Here is a 16,467-nt window from a genome sequence, read left to right on the forward strand (position 1 = left end):
CACCCCCAGGTTCCCCACGCTTTCTCTGAGTGCTGATCCCCCTCCCCCCAACCCCGGGGTCCTTGGTGCTTCCCCAGGCCCAGGGAATGCAGGTGGGGCTTTGGACACCTGGGCCTCACGCAGGCTGTGTCTGGGAGCTCCTGAGACTCCCGTGGTTCGTGGCTTCTTCTGTGGGCCCTGGACTGGTGTCTGGGGTCGCATGGCCCTTGGAGGGCCCTGGGATCTGCTCTCTTGCATGTCCTGCACGGAGCGCACCCCCCTGCCGCGGGTCCCACTGGGAGGTGGCTGTTAGTGCTGCTTCAAGCCTGCTTCCCGTGGCTTCCCTGAAGGACACAGTGGGGCCCCTGGTCTTCTCTCCCTCCCTCTGACTGTCCCCTGCTTCCTCTCTCCAAGTGCCTGCCACGAAAGAGCACCCTGAAGTGCAGGTGGAAGACACGGATGCTGACCGCCACCCCCTCATCGAGGAGGACAAGCCGCCCTCACCAGAGCTGCCGCCACCTTCTCCTGCCAAATCCGACACCCTCACAGTCCCCGGGTCGGCCGCGGGGACCCGCAGGTCGCTTTTCTTGCTTCTCTTGGGCTTTTCACAGCACGGTGCCACCTGTCCATTAAGCAAATGAGGAGACTGAGGTCAGAGAGGGAGACAATTGGCCCCAGGTCACTCAGCGAGTTGGTGTTGGGACTGGCGTTGGGCCCTCCTTTCTCGGTTCCCCCAATTCCCGGCATGGGGCTTGACAACAAACTCACCAGGGAAGCCCTGACCCACCCACCCTCAGCTGTGTGTAAGAAGCGGTACCGAATGTGACAAGGCTGAATTGCAGCCCCCATTTTGTTACGAAATAATGCCATGGAAACACCAAAGAGCACCAGAAAAATAATCATCCGTAACCCCACCACACTAGATGGTGTTTTAGTTTTGTTTTCTCTTCCACACCTTGTTTATAGGCCCGTGCCTTTCTGGGCTTTTAATCGAAGGAGTGGTTTGGATTAGTTTTGTTTGCTGATCCCCTTTCCATTCTGCTAGCCTGGCTCCTTAGCACTCATTTATGATGGCTCCGCGATGTTCCTCCAGCTCCGTGTGCCAGACTGGCCATCCAGCCCCTCCTCCTTCCATTGTCCGTAAAGGCGCTAGGAACTCCCAGGCCTTCTGCTCTCAGTCTGTGGGCTCCTTGCTCATGTGTGGGGTTCCTGGTCAAGGTTGCAGATGTTTCTAAGCATCTTGAGGTGGATGTGCGGCTGCGTGCTTGGAGCTGGTTTTGGATAGCCCGAGCCAGCTTACCGAGACAGGTCCTGCGGGGAGCTGTGGGCAAACGGTGAAGGGCGGGGCAGTGCCTGGTGACTGACTAGAGTGAAGCTAAAGGGGCGTTGCCAGTGCTCTCCAGGAGAGGGCGCCCGGCTGCCTGCTGGAGGGCTGAGTGTGGGTCCCCCTGTAGGACTTCGGCCTCGGCCTTCTCAGCCTTTAATTAGAGTGTGAATGTGGTCATTCATGAGTTTTGCCATGTGAGGCGAGTTGGCAGAAGGCAGCAGGACAGTTTCAGAGCCCTCCTAGTGTGTCCCTGCAGAGGCCCTGCTGGTAGAATCCAGAGGCACAGGGTTGAGGATGGAAGAGTCTCAGGTGGCATCATACCTGGATGCCGTTGGCCGGGACCCCAGAGGCCCACGTGCAGTGCCTGGTGGAGGACTTGGCCTGGGTGATGGGCGAAAATTTAGTCTTTGTCCTTCAGATAAGTCACCTGGAGCTCCAGGTGGGAAAGGGCCTGTCCCAGGTCACCTTATAAACTAGAACTGGACGCTGTGACGCTAACTTTCCCAGCTGGAGACATCTGCAAAGGGAGGGGGTGCTGAGCCTCCAGAGGAGTTAGCCAGATATAGTGGGGGCCCCCAGACTTCACAGCAGCTGAGAGGGTGGGGCCACAGAGAAAGGGGGGTATGGGAGGTAGGGCAGCAACTTTGGACCTGGAAGGGGAAAGGGGGAGAATGTTTAAGCTGAGGCCTAACTGAGAGGTAAGTGTCTCATGGAGTTGGGTAGATTTGGCCCCATTTCACAGAAGGGAAAACTGAGGCGGCTCAGAGAGCGTAAATAACTTGCAAAGGTTACACACTGGTAAGAGGCAGGGCAGGACGCTGGCTCAGAAACCTGAGACAGAGACTGAGTCACTCTCAATGGTATCTCTATCACTATCACTCATATGCTTGGCCACTGAACAGATGACTGAGGCCCTGAGAGCCGCTGCGACCCTTCCTTCTCCCTTTTGCCCCCTGCAGGCAAGTGAGGCCCCTGGGCAGCATCCTCGCCTGCCCCGCCCCCACCCGGGATTTGGCTCTGGGGGATCTGCCAGGGCCTCTGCCCTTGCCGAAGCCCCCTTCTCCATCTGTGTCCCTGCAGGAAGCGGCTGCCTTCTCAAGACGATGAGGCTGAAGAACTCAGGGTGCTGTCACCCACTGAGGCCCCCATGATCGCCTGGTCAGAGGCCTCCACCCCGCAGGAGAACGAGTGAGTAGGGGCCACATTTGGGGTCTCAGAGAGTCCGAAGGCTGGGTGGGGACGGGTGGGCGCGGAGTGGGGAGGACCATGGATGCTTTTAGAGTCCTCCACCACAAGGCAGACTCTGCCCTTGACTTCCAAGAAGTGGGGCGTGGCTGAGCCTCCTGCCAATGCTGCTTCTGGCTGGCCTGGGAGTTCCGCAAAATCTGAAAGATGGGCTCAGACTCAGGGTACCGCTGCATCCACAGCCAGCAGTGATCAGACAGGAAGGTGTCCCTGTGCAGGGGAATCTGTTGTGAAGGAGAAGCTGAGGGGAGCCTCAGGCAGGGGCTAGCTCCTGACGCTGGACCCCTGAAAGGGTCAGCAGGGAGAGAAAGGACCAGGAGGAGCCCAACCCGGGGAGCTGGTGAGAAATGCAGACGCCCAGGCCCACCCCAGCCTGCTGGGTCAGTGGACCTCAGCGACTCCACCTCTATCAGCTCCCAGAGGTTTCGGCCGCAGCCGGTCTGTAGGATGGTGTTGGAGGCAGCTGCGGTGGCAATGGGACCTGAGTCTTTCACATCCAGCCACCCCAAGGCGGGACAGGCAGCGGGAGATGTTTTTCTGTGGCCTTAGCCTGGTGGATGGTGAGGCCCCTCCCAGCCGCAGCTCCTGAAGTAGCCATAGGGGTCACTGGGCTTCTCTTCCAGGCTTTTTTCTGTCCATAATTTTTGGAGTTTATCAGAATTGTGGGGACTTCAGAGTAGTTCAAGAAGTAGAACCCCCCCCCACCACAAACTTACCAGTAATCTAGTGGTTCACATCTTAGGCAGTAGGGTGGGGATTTGGGCAGGGATTAGTAACAGAGAATAAGACAGAAATCTGGCATAATAATAAAAATTACCCTTGAAAACTCTTAAAAAGGTCAGAAACACTTTAGAAGCCTATCACGTGTTAGCTAGGTAGCATAAGCCGCTGTAACAAATAGACCCCAAAGATTCAGCGGCTTAAGAAACAAGATGTCTCAAGTGTCATAGTCCTGTCACTAGTTGCCTGCTTCAGGTCGTTGGAAGGCTCTGCTCCATGCAGTCCTTTAGGGGCCCAGCTGGCAGTGGCTCCCAGGGTCCCGCCGGTCACCACTGGACAGGGAGGATGCAGGCCTGTGGAGCGTGTTCTCTGGCTGGGCGTCTGTGCTGGAGGGGCCCCTCCCCACGGGAAGGTGCCGCTGTGGGCTGGCAGCTGGGGTCTCCGCCACAACCACGTTCGATCTCTTATTCGGGCCCCACGCTGGCTGTTCCCAGTCTGGCTTCCTCAGCCCAGCCCAAGAGGAGTAGCCTTGAGCTTGGTGCCTCGACATATAGGGATAAAAACCAGGTCTGAGGTATCACAGCAGCCCAGCGAGGCGAACGCGGTGAGCCACTCCAAGGGGAGCTGACCGATGTGCCCTTGTCAGCTCGCCCGGGCACTTGCCACACTCTCAGTGGAATGTCGGGCAGACGCTTGTTTGTCTGTTCATTTGCTCATTCTGCCTCTTTCTCTGGCTGTGAGTTCATAGTTTAAATGCCTGCAAGTTAAAAGGGTGTATAACGTAGCTGCACTGTGTGTTTTCGCCACCAGCTCTTTCTGAAGCCTAAACAGCCAGCCCCGTCTCGCTCTGATCTGTGTCAGACACAGTCTCATGTGAGCCCCGCACAGGGACTGACAGCCCTGAACAGTGTTGCCCCCACATCACAGGTAGAATCAAAGGTTGTTCAGAGCGGCCCATCTGAATCAGGGCCTGCCTGGTGCATTTTGTAAAAGCTGGGCCCCCGGGCGTTATTCCTGGGCTGAGCTGCTCGCTAGTGAAGTGGGTTTGATGTTTCTGATTTCCAAAGGAACCTGGGGCAGGCTTCACCTCCTGCAGGCTGGGTGGGACTGAGCTCTTGCTGAGGCGGGGGGCCGGGGGGGCACGGAGCCCCTTCCCACTCAGCCCGCTCAGCCCCGGGTGGTGTCTCCACAGTGGCCAGGACCGGGCATCCTCCACAGCCAGCCAGAACAGCGCCATCATCAATGACCGCCTCCAGGAGCTGGTGAAGCTCTTCAAGGAACGGACGGAGAAGGTGAAGGAGAAGCTCATCGACCCGGATGTCACCTCTGACGAGGAGAGCCCCAAGCCCTGTGAGCTCACAGCTGGGGATGGTCCCCCGCTGCCAGGGGTGGGGTGGGATCCCAAAAGTCCCCTGCCAACTCATGGGGAAGGTTGTCCCCCAAAGTGACTGGAGTGTTTGAGAGAAGCCCTGGTCCCCACTGTCTGGATTTTTGGGTCCTCTGTGCACAGGTTCAGCCGTCTACCCAGGAAAGGGAAGAAGGTCAAAGTTCTGACCAATGATCTGGTTGTACTTGGCTCCCTGCCCCACAGGGCAAGTGCCCTCATTGACGTTCTGCCTCCCCCCAACCCCTGCAGGCAGGCAGCTCACCTTGGGACGCACCTCATGGCCTTACACTCAGGTGGTATAGGGCAGTCGTGGTTTTGAGATGCTTCCGTTGCAATATTCTTACGGGGCTACACAAAAGTTTCTACTTTCAAGGTGCCAGTTGTCCGGGGGGAGGGAGCAGAGGCTCCTAGGTCTTCCCAAAGGGGGACTGTGCCTTAGAATGCGTGGTGACAGCCACGAACCTAGCAGAGCCCAACTCCTCAATCCTAAAGCCAGAAACATGGCCGTGTTGAACCTGGAAGAGCCAGTTCCAGGTCACAACATCACCATGGACGCGGAGGAAGGCTGTGATCCCCTCTGGTGTCTTGGCTGAGAGGTGAAGCAGCTGCTCTGAGAAATCGAGAGCAACGCTGCCCTGACCTGTGACCCTGGGTGGTGGAAGCCCTGGGTATGAGGTGCTCCCGGCCCCGCAGGGAACCACAGGGGCCCAAACACGGACACACAGGCAGGATCTCAGCGGAAACATCCAGGTTGCCCAGCAGCACTTTCGGATCAGGAGCTGGTGCGGGCTTGTGGCTGGGCGCCCAGGTCCCTGTGGGAGAGGGAGCTGGTGGGGGGGCGTGCTCCAAGAGAGCGCCTTGGTTTCTGCACACAGAGCTCGTAGCAGCCTGTGGGATGGTGCAGGGTCCCCTCAGCTCCAGTTCTAGGGTCTGCCGTTGGGAGCCTTTACTCTTCGTCCTCCACATGAGCCTCGGGGCTGGGATAAGTGGTCACCTGTGTCATCCCATAGCTCCAGCCAAGAAAACCCCGGAGCCGGCCCCCGACACAAAGCCCGCGGAGGCGGGGCAGGTGGAGGAGGAGCACTACTGTGACATGCTCTGCTGCAAGTTCAAACGCCGGCCCTGGAAGAAGTACCAGTTCCCCAAGAGCATCGACCCGCTGACCAGTGAGTCCCATGTAACACGAGGGGGCGGGAGGCTGGGAGGGGAGTCGAGGGCTCTGACGGCGGTGGGCCGGGAGGCTGTGGACATCCAAGGTTTGTGACCCCAAAACAGACAAACACAAAAATCCCTGGAATAGGAACACAAGAGCATACCCATCTTACAGACAAGGAAACTAAGGCATGGAGGAGTTAACTGGCCTGAACACACGACTCGTTAGCAGCAGTCTAGGACTCCTGACTCCTGGCCTAGTCTTTCTGCTCTACTCTTGGTCACTCCTTCCTGGAGGTGCTGCTCGGGGCAGAAACGGGAAGAAGTTCTTCCAACACCTCGCAGGGGTGTCCAACCTCCAGCCTGCGGCCCACATATGACCCAGGAAGGCTGTGAATGTGGCCCTACACAAACTTGTAAATTCACTTAAATCATTATGAGATTCTTTTGTGATTACCTGTCGCAGTGTATTTAACGTGTGGCCCAAGACAACTCTTCTTCCGGTGTGGGGCAGAGATGCTGAAAGGCTGGACACCCCTAGATTCCAAAGTGAATTCCCTCTTGCCTCCCTTTTAGCCCACTTTATATTCCTCGGGAGTAACGACCTTGAACATGTGCATGGTTCTTAATAGTTTACAAAGAGTCTCCCTGCCTTTGTCATCTTTGGTGAGGAGGGCAGGGCAGGTGCCACAGAGGGACTTTCCCGAGGTCACACAAGCAGTCGTTTGAGGGACAGACCTCCTACCCCAGTGTCCACTGGGTGTTTACGATGATCAGGTGACCTATGGTATCCACCCATCCACCACATGTCTGTGCATCCATCTGTCCATCTTCTCTGCATCACTTAACCATCGTGCATTTACTAAGGCAGGAAAAAGATTTTTGGAAAAATTTCAATGAGAATGAAAGCAGAGATGTTTCGAGTTGGCTGTCTATTATCCAATAATGCCCCCATGCCTTCTCCTCCTCAGGGCACTTCATTTATTAGGGGCTCACAGTGGTTTATTTGTACTTCCGAGCGGGTTTCACCCCTGTCCAAGTTACGGTGGGGTCAGGCATATTGTTGAGAGGAAAGGTCAGATGCCAGGAGCCCTGCCCTGCTGAGGCTCCGCCTGCACCCGCCCCTCCCCGCTGCAGACCTGATGTACATCCTGTGGCTGTTCTTCGTGGTGCTGGCCTGGAACTGGAACTGCTGGCTGATCCCTGTGCGGTGGGCCTTCCCCTACCAGACGCCGGGCAACATCCACCTCTGGCTGCTGATGGACTACCTGTGCGACCTCATCTACTTCCTGGACCTGACCGTGTTCCAGATGCGCCTGCAGTTCGTCAAAGGCGGGGACATCATAGTGAGTGCCAGGCAGGTGGGGTGGGTGGTTGGGGGCCCACCCCTGATGCTGTGTAGAAGACAAGAGAGACGAACAAGGGAATCCGGGGAACGTCTGCCCCTGCTTCTGCAGCACCATGGCCACCTGGGTCGCACACCTCTGACATAGTCAGATATTGCTCGTGGGCAGAGCCGCTCCTGGACCACCTTGGGGAAGGAGTCTGGAGAGTGGCCTTCAGTGCAGGTGGACCTGGTTCAAGCCCCAGCTCTGCCCCAACTAGCTGTGCCANGAGCTCGTAGCAGCCTGTGGGATGGTGCAGGGTCCCCTCAGCTCCAGTTCCAGGGTCTGCCATTGGGAGCCTTTACTCTGCGTCCTCCACATGAGCCTCGGGGCTGGGATAAGTGGTCACCTGTGTCATCCCATAGCTCCAGCCAAGAAAACCCCGGAGCCGGCCCCCGACACAAAGCCCGCAGAGGCGGGGCAGGTGGAGGAGGAGCACTACTGTGACATGCTCTGCTGCAAGTTCAAACGCCGGCCCTGGAAGAAGTACCAGTTCCCCAAGAGCATCGACCCGCTGACCAGTGAGTCCCACGTAACATGAGGGGGCGGGAGGCTGGGAGGGGAGTCGAGGGGCTCTGATGGCGGTGGGCCGGGAGGCTGTGGACATCCTAGGTTTGTGACCCCAAAACAGACAAACACAAAAATCCCCGGAATAGGAACACAAGAGCATACCCATCTTACAGACAAGGAAACTAAGGCATGGAGGAGTTAACTGGCCTGAACACACGACTCGTTAGCAGCAGACTAGGACTCCTGACTCCTGGCCTAGTCTTTCTGCTCTACTCTTGGTCACTCCTTCCTGGAGGTGCTGCTCGGGGCAGAAACGGGAAGAAGTTCTTCCAACACCTCGCAGGGGTGTCCAACCTCCAGCCTGCAGCCCACATATGACCCAGGAAGGCTGTGAATGTGGCCCTACACAAACTTGTAAATTCACTTAAATCATTATGAGATTCTTTTGTGATTACCTGTCGCAGTGTATTTAACGTGTGGCCCAAGACAACTCTTCTTCCGGTGTGGGGCAGAGATGCCGAAAGGCTGGACACCCCTAGATTCCAAAGTGAATTCCCTCTTGCCTCCCTTTTAGCCCACTTTATATTCCTCAGGAGTAACGACCTTGAACATGTGCATGGCTCTTAATAGTTTACAAAGAGTCTCCCTGCCTTTGTCATCTTTGGTGAGGAGGGCAGGGCAGGTGCCACAGAAGGACTTTCCCGAGGTCACACAAGCAGTCGTTTGAGGGACAGACCTCCTACCCCAGTGTCCACTGGGTGTCTACGATGATCAGGTGACCTATGGTATCCACCCCCCATCCATCCACATGTCTGTGCATCCATCTGTCCATCTTCTCTGCATCACTTAACCATCGTGCATTTACTAAGGCAGGAAACAGATTTTTGGAAAAATTTCAATGAGAATGAAAGCAGAGATGTTTCGAGTTGGCTGTCTATTATCCAATAATGCCCCCATGCCTTCTCCTCCTCAGGGCACTTCATTTATTAGGGGCTCACAGTGGTTTATTTGTACTTCCGAGCGGGTTTCACCCCTGTCCAAGTTACGGTGGGGTCAGGCATATTGTTGAGAGGAAAGGTCAGATGCCAGGAGCCCTGCCCTGCTGAGGCTCCGCCTGCACCCGCCCCTCCCCGCTGCAGACCTGATGTACATCCTGTGGCTGTTCTTCGTGGTGCTGGCCTGGAACTGGAACTGCTGGCTGATCCCTGTGCGGTGGGCCTTCCCCTACCAGACGCCGGGCAACATCCACCTCTGGCTGCTGATGGACTACCTGTGCGACCTCATCTACTTCCTGGACCTGACCGTGTTCCAGATGCGCCTGCAGTTCGTCAAAGGCGGGGACATCATAGTGAGTGCCAGGCAGGTGGGGTGGGTGGTTGGGGGCCCACCCCTGATGCTGTGTAGAAGACAAGAGAGACGAACAAGGGAATCCGGGGAACGTCTGCCCCTGCTTCTGCAGCACCATGGCCACCTGGGTCGCACACCTCTGACATAGTCAGATATTGCTCGTGGGCAGAGCCGCTCCTGGACCACCTTGGAGAAGGAGTCTGGAGAGTGGCCTTCAGTGCAGGTGGACCTGGTTCAAGCCCCAGCTCTGCCCCAACTAGCTGTGCCACCTCTCTGAGCCCCAGTGTCCACAGTAACTGTCCCCACCTCACGGCATTGCTCCGAGGATCCACTGAGACGGTGCGTAGCGCGCTCAGCACAGCTGACTGCTGGCGGTCGGCATTCCCCGGGGGTCCTGCAGAGGGAGCACCACTCTGGCCACTTTGGGACCCTGGGCTTTGGTGGTGCGGGCCTCACTACTGGGGAGCGGACTGAAGTCCTGATGGAGACTTGGCAGAAGCAGGTGCAGAGTCCCTGTGTCCCTGTGTGGGTCTTTTCGAAATTCCGCAGTGACGGCTCTGTGTGTGCAGACAAGCTGAGGTTGTGCTTTTAGAACAAAAAGCATTCCTTGGGCAACCTCTTTGCTGATCTGATCAGAGCCATTGCCAGGTCCTCGGTCAACAAGGTTGCAAATGGCCCAGGGAAGACCACTGTGCTGAGCAGATGGGCTCTGGCCTCGCCTTAATCTTGCTGGGCGACCTTGGACAGCTCCCTCCTGGCTGGGGCTGGGGGCTGGGGGCTCCCCCGGCCCCATTCCGGCTCCTCCTCACCTTCGGGGCTACAGCTCTGATGGGAAGGTGGGGGGTCTTTGCAGATTTCCATTGAGGCTCCGCTCGGGTCAGGGTCAGGGATGATTAAGCTCTCAGGCTGTTTCACGGTCACTACTCCTTTTTCTTCCAGACAGACAAAAAGGAGATGCGGAATAACTACCTGAAGTCTCCCCGCTTCAAGGTGTGTGCTGGCGGCGATGACAGTGTCCGTGGTTCTCGAAAAGTGGTGTCTCTGGGGACCCCGGGGGCTTTGGGGCCAGCAGGACGTGGTTGCCCCAGGATGGGCACTGGCCGGGCAGCCAGACTGAGGCCTGCGGGAGGGGTGTCTCCTGCTGCCCTTTAGGCCCTTCCAGGGCATTGGAGGATCCTCTGTCCATCGCAGGTAGAGGTCCCCACTCACGCCACCCCGCAGCCCTGGGGTTTCCCATTTTACACAGTGTGGTGTCCCCCTGGGGTTTCAGATGGACTTGCTGTGCCTGCTGCCCCTGGACTTCCTGTATCTGAAGTTCGGTGTGAACCCCCTCCTGCGTTTTCCCCGCTGTCTGAAGGTAAGGCCAGGGGCTCCCCGTCTGCACCGGCATTGGCATCTGAGTCTGCCCTGAGCAGCACTGGGGAGTGGGGAGGGGTGTCCCCCAGGGACAGGCAGTGAGGCAGAGTAGAAAGAGCTGGCAGTGAAGAGTCCAGTCTGGGTTCAGGCCCTGGCTCTGCCGTGTACCGCCTGGGAGCTCTGGGCAATCTGCTGAGCTTGCCTGAGCGCCTGTTTTCTCTCTGTAAATGGAGGATGGTTATGCATGCCTCACATGTGAAAACATACAAAGGTTTTATACACACACATGCATGCACGCACACACGGCTAACCTTGAACAGCGTGGGTCTGAACTGCACAGCCCACTGACATGCAGGTTTTTTTCACAGACACATATAATGCTATAAACATATCTTCTCTTCCTTACGATTTGCTTAACGACATTTCTTTTCTTACTTTATTGTAGGAATACAGTGTAGAATACACATAACATGCAAAGTACACATTAATCGACTGGTTATCAGTAAGGCTTCCTGTCACAGCAGGCTATTAGCAGTTAAGTTTTTGGGGAGTCGGAACTTGCAATGGAGTTTCGACGGCACAGGGGTTGGCACCCCACCCAACCTTTGTCACCTGTAAAGCGCAGTCCCCAAAGGTGCTCAGCAGGGAAGAGCGGCTTATTGGTGCAGAAGGGCCCTGAAGCGTGCAAGTGAGGAGTGTTAGGGATGCTGTTCCTTCATGCAATTGTTTTCTTTCTAAGTAAACCCTGAAAACAGTGTCCTTAACCTGGGACACAGGTACCCCTAAAGGTTTCCCCCAGCCCCCAGCCCCCAGCCAGGAGGGAGCTGTCCGATTTAGAGGTGCTGGGAGTCCCCTGCGGTTGTATGCAAACTTTGAAGACTTCGCTACCTGTAATTGTCAGAGGGAGAGGGGCCATGGGGTTAGTCAATGGAATTTCCAGCCCTGATTGCTCCAAGGGCTCAGGGTCAAGTGTCCCCTCCCTGGTCCCCTCCCAGTGGGGGTGTTAGAAAGAGCCCAGTCCTGGTGATGTGGGGTACAGTCTAAGGTGTCCCCCCACGGATGTGGGCTGCCCTGACACCTTCCTTTCCCGCCCAGTACTTGGCCTTCTTCGAGTTTAACAGCCGCCTGGAATCGATCCTCAGCAAAGCCTACGTTTACAGGTGAGACCCCTACGCCTGCGCACACACCCACACAGGCGGCATCTTCTACCTCTGTCGCTTCCCCGGGCCCTGCAGGTCTCCCCGCCACCGGAAGCCAGGCCTCTTCCTGGCCCTTCACTGGGGGATGTTTGTTTTTTAGAGGAGCAGGAATGTCCCATTTCCCCCAATTGTAAGAAGGGCGCACCTAGGTCAACAGCGTGTATGGCTCACCATTGTCCAGGGAGCTGCGCCTCAGTTTGGTTTCAGCTCAGGGCACCGAGCCGCCGCCCCCAGCTGCTCACACACAGGCGTGGAGGGTGTCCAAGGGTGCACCGGGAGACCAGCCAGGCCCTGCTCGGGGACAAGGCTCCTCCCCTCCTCTCTCATGGGCTGGCACTTGGGCACACATCTGTCCCTTCTCTTTCCCTCCCCATGGACGCACTGCCCCGGGACTGTCTGTACAAAGCAGCTCTGTGTCCACTCCAGTCCCCGGCCTTGACAATGCTGTTCAAGTGCCACTGTCCCTGACTAGTGCAGTCTCCAAAGAGCATCTGGTTGGCTCAGTCCAGCCAGTGCCGTTCCATTGGCAGTTTCCGCCCTGCCAGGCACTGGGTAGGGCCGTGCGGCTCCAACGGGGCACATCTGCGGGGCAGGCGTTGGGAGAGGTGAGGACAGGCTTGTTCCCTGCGTCCCCAGCCCTGTGCAAGATGTCACAGCCACCCTTCCTGCTGCTATGTCCGTGCCCTTTCCTCTTCTGTAGGGTTATCAGGACCACTGCCTACCTGCTCTACAGTTTGCACCTGAACTCATGTCTGTATTACTGGGCGTCCACCTACCAGGGCATTGGCTCTACTCACTGGGTCTATGACGGCGTGGGAAACAGGTGAGCCACCCCCTTCCTCACAGGGCTGTCACCCGTGCACAAGGACTCCATACGGAAGTCCCACTGATGCTCATTGTCGAGGCCTCCTTGACCCCAAGGAACCTCTGACATGAAAGGCTGAAGAGCCAAGTCTTCAGATCCCCCCGAAGCTAACGTTTCCTGAGCACCTTCTGCATGCCAGGCAGAGAGGGGCCTGGGCATGAACAAGACCTGCTAGGAAGGTCCGTCCAGCATCCCAGTGTCTAGGAGAGCTGGCACATCCACTGCGCAGGTGCCTGCCCATCCACCCTAAGGGCTCGGTGGGGAGGGAAGGAGGCCAGAGAAACGTCGGCACAGCTCCTGGGCATCACAGGCCTCGGAGGGGCTGGCCCGTAAGGTGAAAGCTCCTTGCCAACCTAGACAGCTGCCATACATAATCGAGTGATTACGGTGATGGTGAAGGCAATGGCAGTGGCCACGCTAATAATAATAACACAATAACAACAGCAGCAGGTTCTGGGGAACAGTGACCATGTACTAGCCCTATTCTGGGCACTTAACAAAGTCGCTCACTTAATCCTCCCAACAGTCATGTGACAGAGGCACTGTCATCACCCCATTTTACGGGTGAGGTCACAGATGTGCAGTGACTTCCCAGGGTCACCTAGCTGTTAAGTTAGAGAGCTGGGATTTGAACCCAGGAGGCGTGGCCACAGAGCCTTAAATGTCACATCACCTGCCCGGTGCTGACGCGTTGGCATGGGACGGTCAGTAGTGAAAGGTTACGTTTGTTCTTGGCCTTTGTAGAGGGAGAGAGGGGCAGAGAACCCCTGGGGGAGGGAGCAACCTGAAGAAAGGTGTGGAGTTCAGAACGATGGTGTTAAGGAGCTGGGTGCACTCTTGTGTCGCAGGAGGTGGGGATGTGCGGACTTACCTGGGGAGGGAGCCAGGGCCAGGTTGCCGAACAGCTTCCTCACCTGGGCGTTCTAACGTCACCTTCTAGACCTTTGCTGTCCAGTACTGCGGCCACTAGCCACATCGGCTACCCAGTGCTTGGGGTGCAAGGGCAGCTGAGATGTGTGGGGCATACTGGCCTTTCTCAGGGTTCTCAAAGGGGTCTGTGTCCCAGCAAGCTAAGGACCCGCGTCCTGGGGCTGGGCCTGGTGAGGAGTGGCCAGCAGGGGGGAGACCTGGGGATGGCTGTCCTGTCTGGGATTTTTTCCTGCAGGGCCCTCGATGCTGAGTGGGGGAGGGGCAGCCTTTCTTGACAACACTACACTTTCCCAAGTGAAATCGTACAGGGAACCCCGATACATACCCAAAGCACAAGTAGTGAAGGACAGTTCCTCTAGAAGCCTAATACCATGGATGATGATTATATTATTAAGTTTTATTATTACTATTATTATTTCCAAAGTAGCAACCATTTGCCGAGTGCCTGGTGTGGCCCAGGCTTGAGGACTCAAGTTCCTACATATCTGGGTCCTTCATTCGGCTTCTGCCCAGCCTGGGGCATGCAGGGGTCCCTGCAGAGCCAGTAGCATGGAAGACAAGGACTTCAGGGAGTCCCCTAAGATGTGGGGTGCCAGAGGAAGATTCCTCCCACCAGGAAGGGCATGGGGGAAGCCTGGGGTTTGTGGACATTACTTCTGTTGGCCCAACAGCTCAGTCCCCTGAAGGGCTATTTCATGCGCCCCCTGGTGACCAGGGCTGGTATGACATGGAATTTAGCAGGACGGGCCTATGTTGTCCTGTGATTTTTCCAGGCAGCAGGTGTTAAGGGGGGGCAGGGGCGGGGTCTGAAGCGCTGCCCCAGGCCTCCAAGCTGGTCAGACACAGAGACCCCTCTCCTGCAATTCCCAACAACCTCTTCTTTCCCCTCCCTCCACCCATCTCATGACACATTTGCTTGCCTGTCCCTACCAGACGGTGAGCTTCTTGAGGACACAGGGGCGTCTTGTTCCCACAGCAGGCACATGACAGGTACCAGCCACAGGGAGGGCCCTGACAGCTGACATTTAGTGAGAGCCCACCTGGCCCAGGTGCTCTAGCCCCTCATTCTGTCCTAACGTCACCTGCGAAGGGTGGTTTCTACTGCCACGCCCACTCCGGGAGGAGGACGCTGAGGCTGACTGGGATGTCGTCACCTGCCCAGGCTATGCAGCTAGAAGGTGGCAGAGCCCAGGCAGCCTGGCCCCGGAGCTCATGTTCTGACTGGGATGCTGAGCGAACACCTGGTGGGAGGGGCCCAGGAAGGACCGATGGGGATCATTCTCAGAGAGGATGGCTTGCCAGCTGGGTGACATTCTAGATTTTGGAGTTGAGCAGAGACGCTGGAGGCATGGGTGTCACAGGACACCGGAGCTGGGCCAGGCCCTGGATGGCTCCCATGTGCCCTGGTGGGAGGACAGGAAGGCACAGGAAGGCTGGAGGGGAGTGCCCCGTGACCCCTGGGACGGCACAGTGTAGGGGTGTGGAAAAGCATATGAGTGACTCTTGCTGCTTTGTGATAATCAGGCGAGTTCAGGGCTTGGCCTTTCCTTCCACCCTGGGACCCATTCCCCTTCCCAGTGGTTCCCACGTGTGCGTCACAGGGTTAGAGATGGTGGGGTGACAGCTCAGAGAAGCAGATGACACCCTGGCCCTATTCCTACCTCTGGAACTTGAGAGCATTGAACATTCTTTTTCCCCTTCAGGGCCTCAATTTTACTATCTGGAAAATGGGTGGGCAAGGGAGAGGGTCAGAAAAGGGGGTCCTTGAGATATATCCCAACTCTGATGGGGCTCGGCTTTCCATGAACAAATGCGACCAGATTGCCAAGAAAAGCCTGGAAATCGACAGAATATGGAGGGAAATGGAGGGATTCCGGGCACCAGGAGTCAGAGGGGCCTGGTCTGTCCTCCTGTCAGCTCTTCCTGTCCATCTTCTGGAGCTTCCGTTTACCTATCTGTAAAAGGGGATGACCCCCTGTCTCTGCAGGGTTGGGGCAGAGCCAGGACAAGCCATCCAGCAGCTGCGGCCATGCTCCGCAGCCTTCAGAGAGCTGTGCGGGCCTGGAGGCTGTCCATCTCAGACACCGAAGCTGTAAAGGGTTTCTTTCCCGGACAGTGCTCATCGGTGAGACCCAGGCCCCCAGGGTCGGTGGCATGGGGCCTGCGATGATTGTGCTCTCCTTCCTCTTCCCTCCCTAGTTACATTCGCTGTTACTACTGGGCTGTGAAGACCCTCATCACCATTGGCGGGCTGCCCGACCCCAAGACGCTGTTTGAGATTGTCTTCCAGCTGCTCAACTACTTCACAGGCGTCTTTGCTTTCTCTGTGATGATCGGACAGGTAGCTGGGCCACTAGGCTGGCTTCCCACCCACCTGTCTGCAGGGCCTCTCTCTCCCTTGCTGACAGAAGTGTCCCCATCTGCACCTGAACCTTTTAGCCTGAGCTTGGGAAAGAGCCCTGGACTTAGGAGCCTGGAGCTCTGGGGCTCCCTGCGTCAGGGGTAGGGGAGGGTGAGTCCCATTCTCTTTGTGAGGAGCTTCCATTTGAAACATCACTTCCTGTGGGGTGTCTCAGAGGGCTGAGTTGAATGGCTTTCCGCGAAGGCTGAGGATTTGGGTTGTTCCCTTGGAGAGGAACCCCTGGAGGTTCCTAGTGGGCTGGGGGCACAGCTCATATTCCAGCCAGCACAGGAGGTGACAATCAGCGATCCTCAGAGTTACCTTTGAGGGGCCCTGCCCTGAGAAGTACACAGGGCACATTTCCCCCAGTGTGGCCTCTGGCGCAAAGGGGCCGTGTTGTACCAGAGTCAGCCCAGCCCGGCGAGGCATTCCCCAGGGACCTGAGGCCACTGAGGGGCCAGCAGCCTTGCCCCTTCACTCCCACCTTTGTCCTTGCTGGAGGCAGAACTTCCACCAGCCAGCAAAACCTTCTCTGTGCATGGACACGGGTCCCCCTCTCTCTGGTCTCCCCCACTACCTCGAGCTTCCCTCACCCCTGCTCTGTGTAAGGTAAACCCATGACGGAGGCCCCCAAAGCCCAGGTGAGCACCCCCCTCTGACCGAG

General features: G+C 57.1%; 1 protein-coding gene across 1 annotated transcript in view; it reads left to right on the plus strand.

Moving 5' to 3' along the window:
- Positions 1 to 16,467, plus strand: part of CNGB1 (cyclic nucleotide gated channel subunit beta 1) — a 59,478-nt gene that overhangs the window by 27,790 nt on the left and 15,221 nt on the right. The window contains exons 17-26 of the mRNA XM_037041625.1: positions 394 to 556; positions 2,387 to 2,494; positions 4,464 to 4,621; positions 5,669 to 5,824; positions 6,948 to 7,156; positions 9,992 to 10,042; positions 10,323 to 10,409; positions 11,504 to 11,568; positions 12,308 to 12,430; positions 15,602 to 15,743. Coding sequence (XP_036897520.1) covers positions 394 to 556; positions 2,387 to 2,494; positions 4,464 to 4,621; positions 5,669 to 5,824; positions 6,948 to 7,156; positions 9,992 to 10,042; positions 10,323 to 10,409; positions 11,504 to 11,568; positions 12,308 to 12,430; positions 15,602 to 15,743 — 1,262 coding nt within the window. The remainder of the gene's footprint in view (positions 1 to 393; positions 557 to 2,386; positions 2,495 to 4,463; positions 4,622 to 5,668; positions 5,825 to 6,947; positions 7,157 to 9,991; positions 10,043 to 10,322; positions 10,410 to 11,503; positions 11,569 to 12,307; positions 12,431 to 15,601; positions 15,744 to 16,467) is intronic.

This window comes from Sturnira hondurensis, unplaced genomic scaffold (genome assembly GCF_014824575.4).
Source record: "Sturnira hondurensis isolate 20B ecotype Veracruz unplaced genomic scaffold, ASM1482457v3 Scaffold0003090, whole genome shotgun sequence".
NCBI classification, from domain to species: domain Eukaryota; kingdom Metazoa; phylum Chordata; class Mammalia; order Chiroptera; family Phyllostomidae; genus Sturnira; species Sturnira hondurensis.